The 17,927-nt window shown below is 41.1% G+C and overlaps 1 protein-coding gene across 1 annotated transcript in view; it reads right to left on the bottom strand.

Moving 5' to 3' along the window:
• LOC137040799 (carcinoembryonic antigen-related cell adhesion molecule 5-like) overlaps positions 1-14,594 on the bottom strand; it is a 50,579-nt gene extending 35,985 nt beyond the window's left edge. The window contains exons 1-3 of the mRNA XM_067416570.1: positions 14,462-14,594; positions 9,419-9,742; positions 8,936-9,226 (exon numbers count right to left, since the gene is read on the bottom strand). Coding sequence (XP_067272671.1) covers positions 8,936-9,226; positions 9,419-9,742; positions 14,462-14,594 — 748 coding nt within the window. The remainder of the gene's footprint in view (positions 1-8,935; positions 9,227-9,418; positions 9,743-14,461) is intronic.
• Positions 14,595-17,927: the final 3,333 nt, after the last annotated feature.

Below are 17,927 nucleotides of genomic sequence, written 5' to 3'. Positions count from 1 at the left end.
GCTGACCCCTGACCCCGCCAAAAGCACCAACAGTGGCACGTGAGCATCAGAACTTTACCACGGAGCAATCGAAGAATGTGGCCTGGTCTGATGAATCACGTTTTCTTTTACATCACGTTTATGGCAGGGTACGTATGCGTCGCATACCTGGGGAAAACATGGCACCAGGATGCACTATAGGAAGAATGCGAGCCGGTGGAGGCAGTGTGATGCTTTGGGTAATGTTCTGCTGTGAAACCAATCAAGCATCTGCGGGATGTGCTGAACAAAACAAGTCCGATCCATGGAGGCCCCACCTCGCAACTTACATGACTTAAAGGATCTGCTGCTAACATCTTGGTGCCAGATACCAGAGCACACCTTCAGGGGTCTAGTGGAGTCCATGCCTTGATGGGTTAGCAAAAGGTGAACGAACACAATATTAGAAAGGTCACAATGTTATGCCTGGACAGTGTATACTATTCATTTAAACATATAACACACACGCACGCACGCACGCACGCATGCACACACGCACGCACGCACACACACACACACACACACACACACATGTTGGTCTATGTGGTTTACAGGGACTCTCCATAGGCGTAATGGTTTTTATACCGTACAAACCGTATTTTCTATCCCCTTACACTGCCCCTGCCCCTAAACCTACCCATCACAGGAAACATTCTGCATTTTTACTTTCTCCGGATGGTCAAGTTTGATCGTCTTCTCGATGCTCCGCCAGGGCCAGCGAGGAGCTCCGGTGGGGCCGATCCAAGGACATCACTAAACCACCCAATCGGTAGTAGCGACGGGCGGTGTGTACAAAGGGCAGGGACTTAATCAACGCGAGCTTATGACCCGTGCTTACTGGGAATTCCTCGTTGATGGGTGTCGGGTTCTTCCAAAAACTTTTCAGGAGGCATTCATAAAGTAAACAAAATCTTGATTTATTCAAGAGGGAAAAACAAATAACTTATACAAGGGTCACATCAAATTAAATAAATAACGAAATGCAAGGGGGAAAAACAAAGTGAGCTCTGGGTCTCTGATGTTATATGACCGGGATCCCTCACCAGAACTGCCTCACCATCGAAACAAACTCATTTTTAAGAAATTAGACCAAACCATTGCATTACCCAAGGGTCTCACAAATATCTAATTTCATGGTTTTACGTTTTTGAAAAATATTCACATAAACAAACTCCAGAAACATATGAAAACTCACATGCACCATAAAGCAATAATAAAAATAAATATACACAAAATATTATACACAAAAATATATCCATTCAAATGAACAAGAACACCCCTCAACAAATGATCCAAACACATATTAAACCAAACCCTACATTTCCCATAATTCCGCAAAATAATAATAAAAGGTTTCCGGAAATGGCACATCCGTTTAGTCCGATCTTCGCTCCATGCTGCAGTCATGGGCTTCGGCGAAAACCTCGGGTAAGGAAACAACTCAAACAAAAAAAAATGAATATTACACTCATAACTTTGTCTAGTGGAATTTATTCATTCTCTAGCGTGCACTCTAGTCATGAATGGGCGCTATCTCCTTTTTAGATCTTAAATGCGCACACCCCTAGTAAAACCGTTTGGTTAGGATTTGAACAAATACATAAAAATAAATAAAGCACAAACAATCTTACAAAACAAACACAATGAGAATGTAATACCAAATATACACCAAAAAAATAAATAAATACAATATATGAATATAAAGAGGGGGAAAAAATAAGTCAAACAATAACATTTTAAAATAAATATTCAAAATAAATATATAGCATATATGTGTGGCCTTAGCCTTCACAATGGGAAACAGTTTCAATCCCCAGTCCCGATCATGAGCGGGTGTTCAGCGGTTTACCCGCGCCTCTCGGCGCAGGGTAGGCACACGCTGATCCGCCCATTGTGGCGTGTGTGCGGTATCTGATCGAACCTCTGACTTTCGTTCTTGATTAATAAAAACATTCTTGGCAAATGCTTTCGCTTTCGTCCGTCTTGCGCCGGTCCAAGAATTTCACCTCTAGCAGTGCAATACGAATGCCCCCGGCCGTCCCTCTCAATCATGGCCCCGGGTTCCAGAAACCCACAAAATAGAACTGGAGTCCTATTCCATTATTCCTAGCTGTGGTATTCAGCAGCGATAGGCGGCCTGCTTTGAACACTCTAATTTTTTCAAACTAAAAGCTCCCGGCCCCTGGACCGGACACCCAGCTAAGGGCATTCGGGGGACGCCGGGAGGCAGGGTCCGGGACAGCCGGTGGCTCGCCTCGCGGCGGACCACCAGCCCACTCCCGAGATCCAACTACGAGCTTTTTAACTGCAGCAACTTTAGTATACGCTATTGGAGCTGGAATTACCGCGGCTGCTGGGACCAGACTTGCCCTCCAATGGGTCCTCGCCCATGGGTTTAGGATACGCTCATTCCAATTACAGGGCCTCGAAAGAGACCTGTATTGTTATTTTTCATCACCCGGGCTGAAATCATTGAGGTAGTTAATAAGCTCCTCGGTGGCAAGGCGTCGGGGGTGGATGAGATTCGCCCTGAGTACATTCGCCCTGAGTACCTTAAGTCTCTGGATGTTGTGGGGCTGTCTTGGCTGACACGCCTCTGCAGCATCGTGTGGCGGTTGGGGACAGTGCCTATGGACTGGCAGACCGGGGTGGTGGTCCCTCTTTTCAAGAAGGGGGATCGGAGAGTGTGTTCCAACAACAGGGGGATCACACTTCTCAGCCTCCCTGGGAAAGTCTATGCCAGGGTACTGGAGAAGAGAATTCGGCCCATAGTGGAACCTCAGATTCAGGAGGAGCAGTGTGGTTTTTGTCCCGGTCGTGAAGCACTGGACCAGCTCTATATCCTTCACAGGGTGCTGGAGGGTTAATGGGAGTTTGCCCAACCAGTCCACATGTGCTTTGTGGATTTGGAGAAGGCATTCGACTGTGTTCCTCGTGGCACCCTGTGGGGGGTGCTCTGGGAGTATGGAGTCCGGGACCCATTGCTTAGTGCTGTACGATCCCTTTACGACCAGAGCAGGAGCTTGGTTCGCATTGCCGGCAGTAAGTCAAATTTGTTCCCGGTGCATGTTGGTCTCCGGCAGGGCTGCCCTTTGTCACCGGTTCTGTTCATAATTTTTATGGACAGAATTTCTAGACGCAACCAAGGCCCGGAGAGTGTCCGGTTTGGGGACCACACGATTTCGTCACTGCTCTTTGCAGATGATTTTGTCGTGCAACCTCAAACCAGGACCTTAAGCATGCACTGGGACGGTTTGCAGCCGAAGCCGTGTGAAGCGGCTGGGATGAGAATCAGCACCTCCAAGTCCGAGGCCATGTTTCTCAGTCGGAAAAGGGTAGCTTGCTCACTTCAGGTTGGTGGAGAGTTCTTGCCTCAAGTGGAGGAGTTTAAGTATCTTGGGGTCTTGTTCATGAGTGAGGGAAGGATGGAACGGGAGATTGACAGACGGATTGGTGCAGATTCTGCAGTAATGCGGGCGATGTACCGATCTGTCGTGGTGAAGAAGAAGCTGAGCCGTAAGGCGAAGCTCTCGATTTACCGGTCAATCTGCGTTCCTACTCTCACCTATGGTCATGAGCTGTGGGTTCCTACTCTCACCTATGGTCATGACGGAAAGGACAATATCCCGGATACAGGTGGCTGAAATGAGCTTTCTCCGCAGGGTGGCCGGGCGCTCCCTTAGAGATAGGGTGAGAAGCTCGGTCACTCGGGAGGAGCTCAGAGTAGAGCCGTTGCTCCTTCACATCGAGAGGAGCCAGCTGAGGTGACTCGGGCATCTATTTCGGATGCCTGCTGGAACCCTTCCCAGGGAGGTGTTCTGGGCATGTCCCCCCGGGAGGAGGCCCTGGGGAAGACCCAGGGTACGCTGGAGGGATTATGTCTCCAGGCTGGCCTGGGAAGGCCTCGGGGTACCCCCGGAGGAGCTGGAGGAAGTGGCCAGAGAGAAGGAAGTCTGGGCGTCTCTGCTTAGACTGTTGCCCCCGCCACCCGGCCCCGGATAAGCGGAAGATGATGGATGGATGGATAGATCAACAGGCTATGAAATGAGGTAACAGGACTTAGTTCAGCTCTAGTCCACCTCATTTTATGGTGGGCTCACCAAGTAAGTATGGAGCCTTTACTGGGAGTAACTTTTGCGTAAATTCCCAACACCAAAGCAATATTGGTTTATACAGCCTTGCTGACTAAAGTAGTATGGGAAATGAGTTGGTAGACGGATGCTTTCTAGTTTGCTTTAGGAGCAAAGATTTCTGGTATGGGGTCGCCCTCTGCCTGACAAAGGTTAGGACAGGACATATTGCAGCCAATTCTGGTAACTCAGGAGCAGAGACTTCCCTAAACCCCTATTTGGACTGGATTAGTTTAACATGGGGAGATGGGGGAAAAGTAATTATTACCAGAGGTTCTCTGTGATTTTAGTCATGTACGAATGTGCCATCTCGGTAATCATTACGGACAATGTCAGTAAAGATTACCGAGACTTTTACCTTCTGTAAAAAGGTCCGGAAAAATTACCTTGGGTAATACTAATCCCGTTCGAATAGACCGGCTGTAAAAATGTATGGTAAAATAGTTTTTTTTTTTTTTAAGCATGTTTTGCGAGCATGGAGGCGCTTGAAGCGTTCCGTTGCGTTGTAGGTGGTGGGACAACTCTTTAGCAAACCTATAGTATTTACCTTGTATCATTTAAAGAAAAAAGAAGTTTAAACCCATTAGATTAGAGGCACAACACTTATTTTAGCTCTTGGAATCAATCAGAATCGTTAGACTTGATCCAACTGTTTAATAAAACACACACATATATAGTTCAGACTGGTGCTCATGTTTTGTGTTTGCTCACGTGATAACAGCAATGTCATACGCACATGACGACAAGAAGGTTACTGTGGTGTGTAAAGTGAGTTACTTCTCCGACTTCTGCTAGTTTTACTGAGATGTCTTATCCCGTCCGAATTGGCCATTAATATTACAGACGTCCTGAGGTAAAATTACTTTACCCCCACCTCCTCATGTTAAACTAATCCCGTCTGAATAGGGTTTAAGACACTAGCTGTGATTATTACGTGCAGATTCTTCGGTTGTTCGATTGAAAAGCTCTGAGAAAAAAATCAGCAAACTCTTTTAGGAAATCAACACAGGGCCCTGGAGGTCTATACACGCTGGCCAAAGCAAGAGATAGTAGAATTTTTCTTATATCTGAGAGTGAAACATTTAGCACAAGCATTTCAAATAAATGAACTCTGTGTCCTGTTCTCTGAGTAACATTAAGATTATCTCTATAGATATTTGCAACAGCGTCCTCATAACCATTCAGACCATGCTTGTGCTGAATTGTGGGATTTGTTCACTAATGGTTTGGTTTTCTGGCTTCATCACAGTAATCTTTTCTATTCCTTTGATAGATTTAATGTTTGACCTCACTGATCGGGAAATAGAAACAGTCTCTCTAGAATGCACTACACTCGCATTACTATCAGCTAACTATGTGGGTGGAACAAAGACATTTGTGCTTTGACTCACTAGTCATACAGTGTGTAGCGTCTTAGGCCCCGTCCACACACACCCACGCAGTCACTGTCCAGTCTCGTTAGAGAAAGGTACTAACCTCTTCGGCTGACCTTAAGGACTCCCTCAATGTTACTTACCCGTCTCCAGTGTCTTCTACCCAGTCTCCAGCGATCTCCAGTGTCCAGCGTGTGTGTGTTCTGTGTTCTCCAGCGTTTATCTCCTGCGATACCTCCTACGATCTACCAGTGCACCCTGAGCAACACAAACCCGAACTATCATCAGCCCATCTTCACTCCCTCAAGTTTCAAACTCAACTGGTTGTTCAAATAAACCTGATACTCACCATCTTGTCTCCGTAGACTCTGTACCCGTAACAACGAGATCACTGAAACCGACTCAAAACGATGTAGTAAACATGCCAGGCCAGTGTGTGGCGCTGTAATTCTGCCACAGAAATACACTAATAATGGAGAAGAAGAGTTGTGGCTAGAAGGGGTATAGCGGTGGAAGGAGGTGAGGCAAAATCTCACGATAAAATAACAATAAATACATTTGCTACTTAACAGATGTGTTTTATTAACGTCTACACCTACCCAACCCTAAACCTACCCTTACACTAATGCAGATATGGTAATTAAATGACGCATTATTAATGTGCGCATGCCCAGTGCCCGTAGCTGTATCCCTTTAGTCTTTCACCGTGCCGGACGTAGCGTGATGATATCACCGTTTCACAAAATATACGGATTTGCTGTACACACGAAAATGCAAGATTGTCGTTTTCAGATTTATCCACTCTGGGACCCGGTTTCAGAAAATATCGGATTCATTCTTCGAAAATGCCGGATCCGTGTGGACGAAACACTGATACGCTACAAAATGTATAAGTATACAGCTAAACACATCTCCGTGTGGACGGAGCCTAAGAGGAGATATTTTCCAACAGAAGATCCGCTCGGATCCTGCTGGGGTGTAGGCCATCAGCACGGAAAAGCCTAGGCCACTCCCAGAAAAGATTGAGTTACACCATGACATTAACCATTCATTTAGAGCAAATAATCTACCGAACCTTTCAGTCCTCATCGATATGTGGGATGCGCTCCGGACATGATGACCCCCATCGCGTGTGATGTTCTGCTTACCGTCTCCATCAGGCTCATGAAGTCCGTCTTCAGAACCTCCGTCTGCCATATCCTGATGCCGTTCACCTTCGCATTCAGCACAAATCGCTCCGACGCTCTCGTCACCATTCAGGATCGCCGGAATCTGTGCAGAGACAACAAGAACACGAGCACCAGGAAAACAGTGACTGCACACCTTACCTGTCCTGAGGCAGCATGGACGTGCCGAACGATGGAACTGCCGATAATCACAGCATCGCATTCTGACTCACAAAGAAGGGAAGAAGCGGTTCTGGATGGAGATCTCAAAGACCGGGGCGGTGGAGTGGGAGAGCCTGAGGTCTGTGCAGACAAAAAAACCTGCCTGGAAAGTTTTCAGTGCTGTTCGCTATTCCCATAGCTCGGCCTGTTGGTTGTTTATTATTGTGGATTGATAAAACAACAAGAAAATTTAATGAAAGAGAAATTAGTGGAAGAAGAAGAAATAAAACATGGAGAGACTCTTGAACCTCAGAGCGAGAAAACTTTATTGAAAAAGGCAAGAAAATACATTTGGCAAATGGACAGCATGTTAGATCGAGCCAAAATGTTGGTTCTGATGGCTCTCCAAATATCAGATTCAGCCCCGGCGCCGAATCCTTGCCAGAAGATATAAGTCTATCAGCCTGAGAATTTGACTGAGAAAGCAGGAGACGAAGTGATGATCATAACAGAGCAGAGTTTGTTGAATAATCTTAGTTGCATATGTTTCAATGCTCAGAGTCTGTCCAGAAGTTACACCACTCAATGCTCTGGCTTCATCTGACCAATACATTTACAACAAGTGTTATTATACCAAGAGAAAAACTATGGAGAATTACTACTTCACAACATCGTCCTGTGATGATAAAAGCCTTGAGACATTCTGTGATCTCCTACTCGTGAAGACAAACCTCCCTTCAAACACACAATCATAAGATTAAACAACAAGAGCAAGCAAATGAGGACAATAAGTCATAGAACACACAAAGTGACAAAAATTAACAATAATGATAACATTATTAAATGATAAGTGAAGTAAATCAGATCATAATAATCTGAATACATGAATGACTAATGAAATTAATATAAAACAAAACAAAGAAAATAAAAAAACACCAATGTAAGGTTGCTTTCTTCAAATACAACACAGGTTGTTGTTGAAAACCTTTAGATCCGTCAGCAGTATTAAAGTGAGATCTGTGTGACTCTTTATTATTTTATATCATTGTTGTATCCGAGAGAAATATAAACTTACAAATAAGATTTTAAAAATCTGACACTGAAAGAGAGCAGAAGCTCAAATAATCATCAGTATTTATGATGACAAAAACACACTTGAAGAATCTTTAACGTTCAGCGTTCTGCTTTAGATTCAAGCTCTTCCTGAAAAAGATGAACATATGAAGCCATAAATTAATAAATCTAAACCAATATTAATATATGCAAAATCAGTTTGTGAGAGATGACATCATCAATCATGTACCTGATGTGTGAATATGAGCTTGATCTCGTTCAGCTCTTCTGGATCTGATGTCATAAACCACAATCATGACAGTAGCCACGCCCACCAGAGCAGCGAGGACCAATCGGATCACAGCTTCGGTGGGACCACAACAGTGGACAGGGTCTGAGGAATAAAAACATCAAACTGAGATCAGCTCAGTCAATAAACGCTAATATCAGCGCTGACATCAACTAATATCAGCGTTGCTGCCGTACCTGAACATGTGTGACAGAGTTGAGTGATGTCCAGATGTTGAGTCTGGTGGCTGATGGGATTGTTCAGCACACAGCTGTAGGTGTTTTTATCCTGATATTCCACCTCCAGAGGTAGAGAGAGACTGATGCTGAGATCAGACACACTGATGTTGGACAATAAACTGTTTCCTTTGTACCAGGAGAGAGTCACATGACTCACATTCACCGCTGATGAACACACCAATGAACAATATGATGATGATGATGAAGAACACTGAGAAGAGTTACTGCTGATGACAGGAACAGGCAGACGAGCTGGAAAACATCAGAGAATAAAGAGAAATGAGGATGAATGAAGATATTCAAGAAGACGAGGAAGAAACATCGAGAGGAACCAAGATGATCAAAAGTAGAACATTTAAAACTATTTAACAGAAAGTTCAATATAAACCTGCTGTTAATGTAAAACAGTAAGAGAATTAGTCATTTAAACGAATTATTCATGATAAGATACTTCTGTAGATCTCACTGTAATAAATAAAACATGTGAAACTGATATTTAACTCACCGTAGACAGAAAGAAAATAAGAAGGCCAGTAATAGTTGATCCATAGTTGATAACGTCCAGTATGTTTGATTGTGATGTTTGTGATGGTCAGAGATCTAGTTTGTTTGTCCAGCTTCAGTCTGTCTCTGAATCTCCCATCAAGAACATCATCATATACAGTGAAGCTGTCGGCCCGTTTATTGATTTCAGCGATTAAAGTGACTTCATCTCCAAACCACCACTGAATCCGATCATCATCCTCTTCAGTGAGACCAGACTCTAGAGTGACTGAATCTCCCTCCGTCACTGACACTGAATCATCAAACACACAGAACAAACAGAAACAGGGTTTGTCTCAGATCAACAGATTATAATGGTTTATTAAATTAAATAGTTCAACATTTGAAATAAACAATATCATAAAACAACAAAAAGAAACAAAATTTTGTATGAATCAATTTTAACTTTGTCATTAAAAAACAGGTGTAAATGTTTTTAACTCACCAATGACAGTGAGAAAGAAACGACTCCTCTCATAGTTACTGTTGATCCGTAGTTGATATTCTCCAGCATGTTTGATTGTGAAGTTTGTGATGGTCAGAGATCCAGTTTGATTGTCCAGCTTCAGTCTGTCTCTGAATCTCCCATCAAGAACATCATCATATACAGTGAAGCTGTCGGCCGGTTTATTGATTTCAGCGATTAAAGTGACTTTAGTGTATCTAAACCTCCACTGAATCTGATCATCATCCTTCACTTCAGTGAGACGAGGGTCTAGAGTGACTGAATCTCCTCTGTTCACATTCTTCTCTTCAACATGATCCCCTCCTGCGTTTTAATTTTAACCAGTCATTTATTACAGAAGCGACTGAAGCCATAAAACACATTAATTATTGTTATTATTAATATGAAAAGACAACAAAAGACTGATAAATTGCTTCAGAAATAATCCTGTTCGATGGTTTTCTTCTCAAAGTTACTTTAGTGAGTCTTAAACTAACATTTAAATCTTGAGCTCCTGTGAGACTCAAACCAGTGTATCATATTATTTTACTATCATTGAGATAATATTATATTTTGATCAATGTTTTGAGCCTGTTTTTATTCTTATATTGTCCATTTTCACTGTAGTTAAGGTTTTAGTAATTCTGTGTTTGTGTGATTGTTAATAGTTTTGGGGGTTTTATAGGCCCTGTGTAGTTTTTATTCATTTTATTTCAGCTTTAGATATTTTAGTACATCAAGTTAAACTTCATTGAGAAATGTTTCCTTGACAAATAGCTGAAATAAAATGTTTTTAACTTCAGTGAACATTTATATTATTGAACTAAAACTAAAATGTTTTTCCAGCTCTTCTGGATCTGGGGCCTGGACCATGATGGTAGTTTAACAAACTCAGGGTTACAGGATTAGTTTAGAGTTGACAAAACCAAACCAATCTATTCAGGCTTTGATCCTGAACAGCCAATCACACGCTCTGACATCAGCAGAGAACAACCAATCACACGCTCTGACATCAGCAGAGAACAGCCAATCACACGCTCTGACATCAGCAGTGAACTATGGCAAGCCGTTTTAGCATTAAATACACCTTCCCATACGAGTCATAAATCAGTTTTGACTGGTCATAATTCCAGTTCCAGAAATCTCCTCTGCAATTTTGACTAGTCGTTATTGCAATTAAGATATCTACAATGTGATTGTGACCAGTCATAATATGGATTGACTTGGCTACTTTTTCTAAGTTTGCCACCTGAACAAAAAAAAAAAAAAATACATTGACTTGATTTTACAACGTTAAGTGGTTGAAAAAAAAAAAAACTCCTTGATTGAGCCTTCGTGGACAAAAATGTCCACCCATAGGAATCAATGGGAATTTAATAGATTTCAGAGCTTCTTTTATTTTTATTTGTCAAAAAAAAAAAAAAATCCAACACAATGATGATCATTCATACACATAAATGAAGGGGTGAGTCTGTACAACATTCTGAATGTGGCAAACACGCGCGCGCACACACACACACACACACACACACACACACACACACACACACACACACACACACACACATACAAAGTCAGATTTGTCTAAGCATGTTTTGGCTTTTTTTGTAAAGTCTAAAACAACAAAAATGTTTCTTTTTTTAAATTACTTTTTAAACTTTTTTATGTAAAACCTAAGAGGTTAAATTTGTTAAAACAGGTTTAGAGTTCAGCCTTTTTGCAGCTATGTATTAAAAAAAAATCATAAAAAAAAATCATAAATTTATAGTTTTTATATTATTAAACATTGATTTATTTAAAAAAAATTGGGGACCACACATCAGACCCCCGTGCCCAAAAGTGTCCACGAATGACCAAATGTTATATGAAGGTCTTTTGAGCGCTAAGCATGTTTTGACATGTTTCTATAGTCTAAAACAACAAAGATGTTTTTATTTAAATTTTATTTACAATTTTAACTTGTGATAAAATGTAAAACTTAAAGAGGTTAAATTCGTTAAAACATTGGTTTATAGAGTTCAGCCTTAATGCTTATTGCAGCCATTGGGTACTATTATTGCCATCTAGTGGCTACTGAAAATATATAAAATATTAATTTTATACCAACATAAATGGATAGTTTTTATATTATTAAAGATATTGATAAAACATTTATTTAAAAAGTTTTCTGAGGTCACACCTCAGACCCCCTAGGACAAAAGTGTCCTCTAAAGACCAATTAAGGGCTGTTAAATGAAGGTCTTTTAATTCATCAACTTTAAAGATATCTAAAATACATATGTAGATATCTGCAAATAATTTATTACTAGTCAAATTATAATTGAAGATCTTGAATTGGATTTTTGTCTAAAAAAGTTAGTCTGCGGTTCAGTGATGTGACATCAGCAGTGAACAGCCAATCACAAGCTCTGACATCAGCAGTGAACAGCCAATCACACGCTCTAGATCAGTGGAGCTGAGATTCAATTCTCTCTTCTGCAAAATATTACATGATTGAAAATGTTTAAGAATTTAAACAAATTTACACAGCAAGAAGAAGAGAGCGGTCTATGAAAGAGGACAACTTAAAGAAAACAATATTATACGTCAATGCAGGTAAAAGTTATGAAGTTAGTTTAGTCGGTATATAGAGAGAATTGCACATTTAAGCTTTTTTAATAGCTTTATTTATTGATTTTAAAGTTTATTTGTATGACTTTACAAATGCCATTTATATTAATTTTAAGAAAGTGCCTATTAATGATTGATTAATAAAAGGATAAATGTGTAATTGATTAAGGGTAAAAATAATTACATAAATTATATCTAAATCATTCAAAATGATTATTATTATAAATAAGCATTGTTAAAAGCCAGACGCTTTAGTCTTTAATAAGCATTTTCTGTGTAGTGACCTTTAATTTGGAGTAGAAACAGGGGGCGTGGCTTTATTGCATCAGAGGTGTGTCACTTTACTCTCAGCTGATTGGTCCAATTTCAGTTTGAGATCTCTTATCCAGAACATAACCGGCCCTGAAGTTACTCACAGCTAAAAGCCAAACCACTTTAATGGAACCTAAAACACAGGATTGGCCCAAACTAAGCTTAAACATATCTGGCTAACCAGCTAAACCGGCTTCATGGTCCAGGCCCCTGATATCATAAACCAGAACAACAACAACAGCCCCATTGGCAGAGACAACCAATCACATCAATGGAGGAAGGAAGGAAGAATGCAGGATCTAAACACAAGCATTTTTAGTATTTATTTACAGACAACTCTGGAACCATACACACAACTTTAACAACCTAACTGAACACAATGTAGAACTGACACTGAACTGAAAGAAACAGGGCTTAAAGAGACAGAACAAACCAAAGAACCGTGAAACACCTGTGACCATTCAATCAAACCATTAGTAACCTTAGAAACAAACAGGCAGGAAATGGAGGAGAACTGAACCAATAACAAACTAACAGCAAAAACTAGAACACAACAGCAAAGCTAAATCAAAAAATACAAAACATGAACAGACGCAGACTCTGACAACATGATTTATAGGAATAGAGGCTGGTTACAGCTTTGTGTCAGCCAGCATATTTCAGCTTTAGGTGTTGGATTAGAGCTAACTAATGATTTGATGGTGCCTATGGAGTTTCTGGATGACGTGTGGATGAGATAAACCTGGGGTCCGTTCTTCATACCTCGCTTAATACATCTGAGATGATTTGACAGATCCCAGATCTTCTAATCGTGATAACTGATCTCTGGCTGATTTGGTTCTTCAAACGAATTTGCAAATGGGGATGGTAGAGGGAGATTCTGGAGGATGAGCACGTTGCTTGTGCTGAACATAATCCCCAATGCAGAAGTCTTCTCATCAGATCTTCATGCTTCTTCCCTAAAGAATAACACCAAAAACAGGAGGAATATGTTATCAACAAAGTGTTTATGAATTTGATTTCCAATTATATGCTGAAAATTATATTTGTCAATCATCCATTAGATCACTGTATGTGTTATTGTGTAGTCCTAATTATGCAATGCAGTCAAAAATATAAAGAACAACATCTGGGGTTCAGACAGTTGAGACTGATGAATAAGAGGAGGGTTATGAAGAGGACAATGTTACCTCTGGGTATTTCTTTCTTTATTTTATAACTCTACCAGCTACATATGAGTAGTTTTATTTAAATTATGTTATGTTCCTAATTTTAATTTTTAAATATGCTTTATATGAAGTTAAATACTAATTAAATAATATATTAAACATAGGCGTAGAAGCAGCCAATCTACATCAAGGATCCTAACTGTGAAGTTTAGGTGTAATTCTGTGTCTGTCCAGCTGGTGTCCTTCACGAGTCTCTTCCTACTTAAGATGCTCTTTTAAACGGATATAATAATCCATCATCATGTCACAGCTGGCTGTCAATCACGCACAACGAGGAAGATGACGATAAACTGTCTTTAGTAAATCCATATACAGGCAAATGAAGAAGCTCAACCATAGCCTACATAGACAAACAAACAGAGAATGAAACAGAAGAACATATATCTGGTGCTGGGGTGATGAGGTGATAGAAGAATGCCTGCAGGTGGTGGAGCAGGGAGGATTCTGGGTAATGTAGTGCTGAAGGTCACACTGCGTTCACTGTCTCTACATCTATTACTATACTCTATAACAGTTAAAGGTTTAGGGTTTGATATGGAAATGAACGAATCCTCGACTGCAGTAACAGACAGAGGAAGGAAGAAACAGACACAAACTCTCTGTGTACGAGCGCAGAACAAAACCAATAAAGCTATCGTGTGCGGTGGAGCTCACGGAGACAGAACAGCAACTGCACAGTTCATGTGTGATTCCTAGTGTTCAGGCATGAGCTTTATCTGTTCATGAGCGGCTGAATAACTCCAGGTTCAGTTCATCAACATTCAGTGACATTTACTCTCTTCATTGGCTGTCGGCTAAATAAACTTATTTTACATCCCTCCCAAAAGCTGACTATCATTTGTAAGCTAGCTTAAACAAACTTAAAGTGTGATGAAAATTCCCCACGGCTTACCTTTTACGTGGCTCGAAAGCGCCGACTCCCTCATGGTGAAAAGATGAATGTCCTTTTTGCAGACTTTGGTCCTCGTTTCAACCATGATTTGTTTCTTATCTTTTTCCAAGCCAAAAATAAGACCTTCCGGCATGTTGTCTGTTCATCTGTATCTTCACTCGTGCACAATCAGAGCAGCTCGAGCGGAAATAACTTTTTATGAAAAGGCCAAAAGCAATTAGGCCTTTCTGACTTATTTTATTTAAAAAGTGAACTATTGTCATATACAAATTATTAAAACAAGCTATTATAATTTCAGGAAGGTTTATGGACTTTATCCAAAATAGAAGCACTTTCCAAACCTTGAAAACACCACATTAAAAATCAAGCGTTTTCCAGGATTTCCAGCACCTGTACGAACCCTGTCTATCATTAGTTCATTAATCCCAGACCTGTTTCTGTTCTTCCCATGATCTCGCTGTTATTTAAACCTGAGTTCTGTTCAGTTCATCGTCCGGTATCGTCTACGTTACGTGGTTGTGTTTCTCCTCATGATTCTCCTGTGTGTTGTGTGGATTATTAGATTAAAGACGGTTCTTTGAGTTATTTCCTGAGTCGTGCGCTTCACTACAGCCACCGTTGCTGACACTAACAGTGAATGTTAATCTTCTTCAACTCATTTAACCAGTAATTTATCACATGATACAGAACAGAAGCAACTGAAGCCATAAAAACACATTTAAAACTCACCAACCAGACGCCACAAACAGAGCAAAAGTAATTTGAGGAACATTTTCTTCATCGGTGCACTGAAAAGCCCACGATAGCGACTCTTAAAATGGCTGCTAACCCTCAGATTGATCTGAAACACTGAACTGTGATATTTATCTGGTTGTGTGTGAATCCTCCCCTAACCTCAGTAAGTTTCCACTCACACATCCGTCTCCTTTAACATCACGGAAATCAACACGCTTTTGCTGATCTTACGTTTTCAAATGAATTCTGGCCCTGAATGAAAACTAATATCAGAAGAGTGAAATATTGGATTAGATATCTGGATCTACTGTTGAGTTATTTAGTGCTGAGACCTCTGACTAGAGCTGTGCAATATTGGCAAATTCTGTTTTGAGATTTTTTTTTGATTTTGTTAAAGGGGTGATGAATTGAGAAATCCAACATGACATCATGACTTTGCGTAAACATACACGGCACTTTCTAAAAGCAAGTGGCGTGTTATCTATACGCATTTTGAGCTATCCGCGTGTATGTGTACGCCGTGTGATTCCGCGTGTATGTCTACGCCTAAACGAACCATCATCTCCGCGTGTATGTCTACGCCTAAACGAACCTTCATCTCCGTGTGTATGTCTACGCCTAAACGAACCATCATCTCTGCGTGTATGTCTACGCCTAAACGAACCATCATCTCCGCGTGTATGTCTACGCCTAAACGAACCTTCATCTCCGTGTGTATGTCTACGCCTAAACGAACCATCATCTCTGCGTGTATGTCTACGCCTAAACGAACCATCATCTCCGCGTGTATGTCTACGCCGTGTGATTCTGCCAACCTGAACTGACAGAATTAATATTTATAGCCTAATTTTATATTTTGGAGCAACTATCTCCACTCCTAGCTTAAACCTACCCACTCTCAACAATATAAAACACGTAACAGGCAAACAAATGTGCAGTCACATGTATTTATTGCAAAAACTGACCAAAAATAGTATAAAAGTATTAGCTCATGTTGCATTCCAAGTCTTCTGAAGTCAGACAATATCTTCATGTGAAGAACAGAGTTGATCTTAATGTTTTAGTCGTTGAAATGATGATCGCGCCCCTTTGTGAACAGAACGCACTCGCACTCGTTAATATTTCTGATTCAAATGATACACGAGACGACAATGATGAGAATGATGCGATCGGTCACGAGACACACGAGAGCCAATGGCATTTTACAATCAAAGCTGACGTAATGACGCAATTGGTCACGGGACACACGACAGCCAATGCTGTCAAAGCTGACCTGACGTTTCTTCCGGCGGCAATATTTGAAATGTATTAAAGGGGGGGTGAAACACTCAGTTTCAGTCAGTGTCATGTCAATCTTGAGTACCTATAGAGTAGCATTGCATCCTGCATATCTCCGAAAAGTCTTTATTTTTTTTTATAATTATATAAGAAAGATGCGCTGTTCCGAGTCTTTCCGAAAAAAGCCGAGCGGGTGGGGGCGTGTCGTGTGAGCGGAGCTAAATAATGACGTGTGCGTGCCGCTGCTATTGTGTTGAGTCGAGTGCGTCGTAAAGCTGTGTCATCCCTAACAGCGGGAAAAAACTTTATTCAAAATAAAAATATGGCTTTTAATCAGATACAGCCATACATCTATGATCCGGAATCAGACCCAGAGGCTGAAGTTGAACAGGAGCAGCAGCAAAAACGACTAGAGCAGGACGTCTCTATCTGGTACAAGTTATACACTAACTATATAATATGCTTAGCGACTTATTTACATATTTATACTTGAATTATATCGTCGTATTTTTGTCTTTGAAGGTGTACATGTGGGAAGTGCAGTTGTGCACGTGTGTGTGTGTGTGTGTGTTTACGCGTGGTTTGTGTAGACAATTGTAACGTTAGTAAGCGGACTGGTTTTGCACGGCAGGCTAAGTTAGTGTTTTCATAGAAAGAGATGGAATAGTAGCGCATTTGAATGAAGAAGCGTGCTTATTTAGTTCAACATATATTCCCACTCTTTGTGTATTGTTGTTTGGAGTGCTTTTACAATACACAAACATAAAGTTACACATATAGTGGCCAGCTAAACAAATGTACACGCACTACACATCGCATGCTCCACTGATCAATTAACTATACGTGATCATGTTTGGGCTACTTGATGAGCATAGGCAAAAACACAGACATTTGAATCAGTCTTACTCACAGCCTGCGGTTCTAACGTTGGGACCTTTATCGTTGGGACTGCTCCATCCTTCAGCATTAGGCGATCGGAAAATCCGGCGTCGAGCTGGGCCTTGTTTATGAAACAGTCGGCACCGAAATGCAGCGAACAGATATAAACATTCGCGCAACTCAGTTGCTGATCCGGAAAAGCAAATTACATCCACTGTTGCCTTAACGCGGGGTTTTTGGAGAATCTGTGCAGGACTGTCTTGGTCTGGCAACCAAAAACGCACTTTTTTGATAACATTGTTAATTGTGCACATCGCCAGTGCAGCGCATCCTACAAGCCAGCGCTTTGATGGGCGTAGCCTGTTACTTTCGCTCTCTCCCTCTCTCTCTCTCACGCTCTTCCGGTAGAATTGTCCGTAAGGCCCATACACGGAAATTCCGCCCCCATTAACGTCAAGTGGACGCATGATCGCAAAAAACTTGCCGAAACTTATGACTAACCGGAAGTAGTATTTTTGACAAAGAAATACTCCCATCAAACGTCCACCTTAACTTTTGAAACTTTGTCCCTGTT

This window comes from Pseudorasbora parva, chromosome 14 (assembly GCF_024679245.1).
Source record: "Pseudorasbora parva isolate DD20220531a chromosome 14, ASM2467924v1, whole genome shotgun sequence".
Classification (NCBI taxonomy): domain Eukaryota; kingdom Metazoa; phylum Chordata; class Actinopteri; order Cypriniformes; family Gobionidae; genus Pseudorasbora; species Pseudorasbora parva.
Note: the sequence above shows the minus strand (reverse complement) of the source record. Positions and strands in the feature narration are given on the sequence as shown.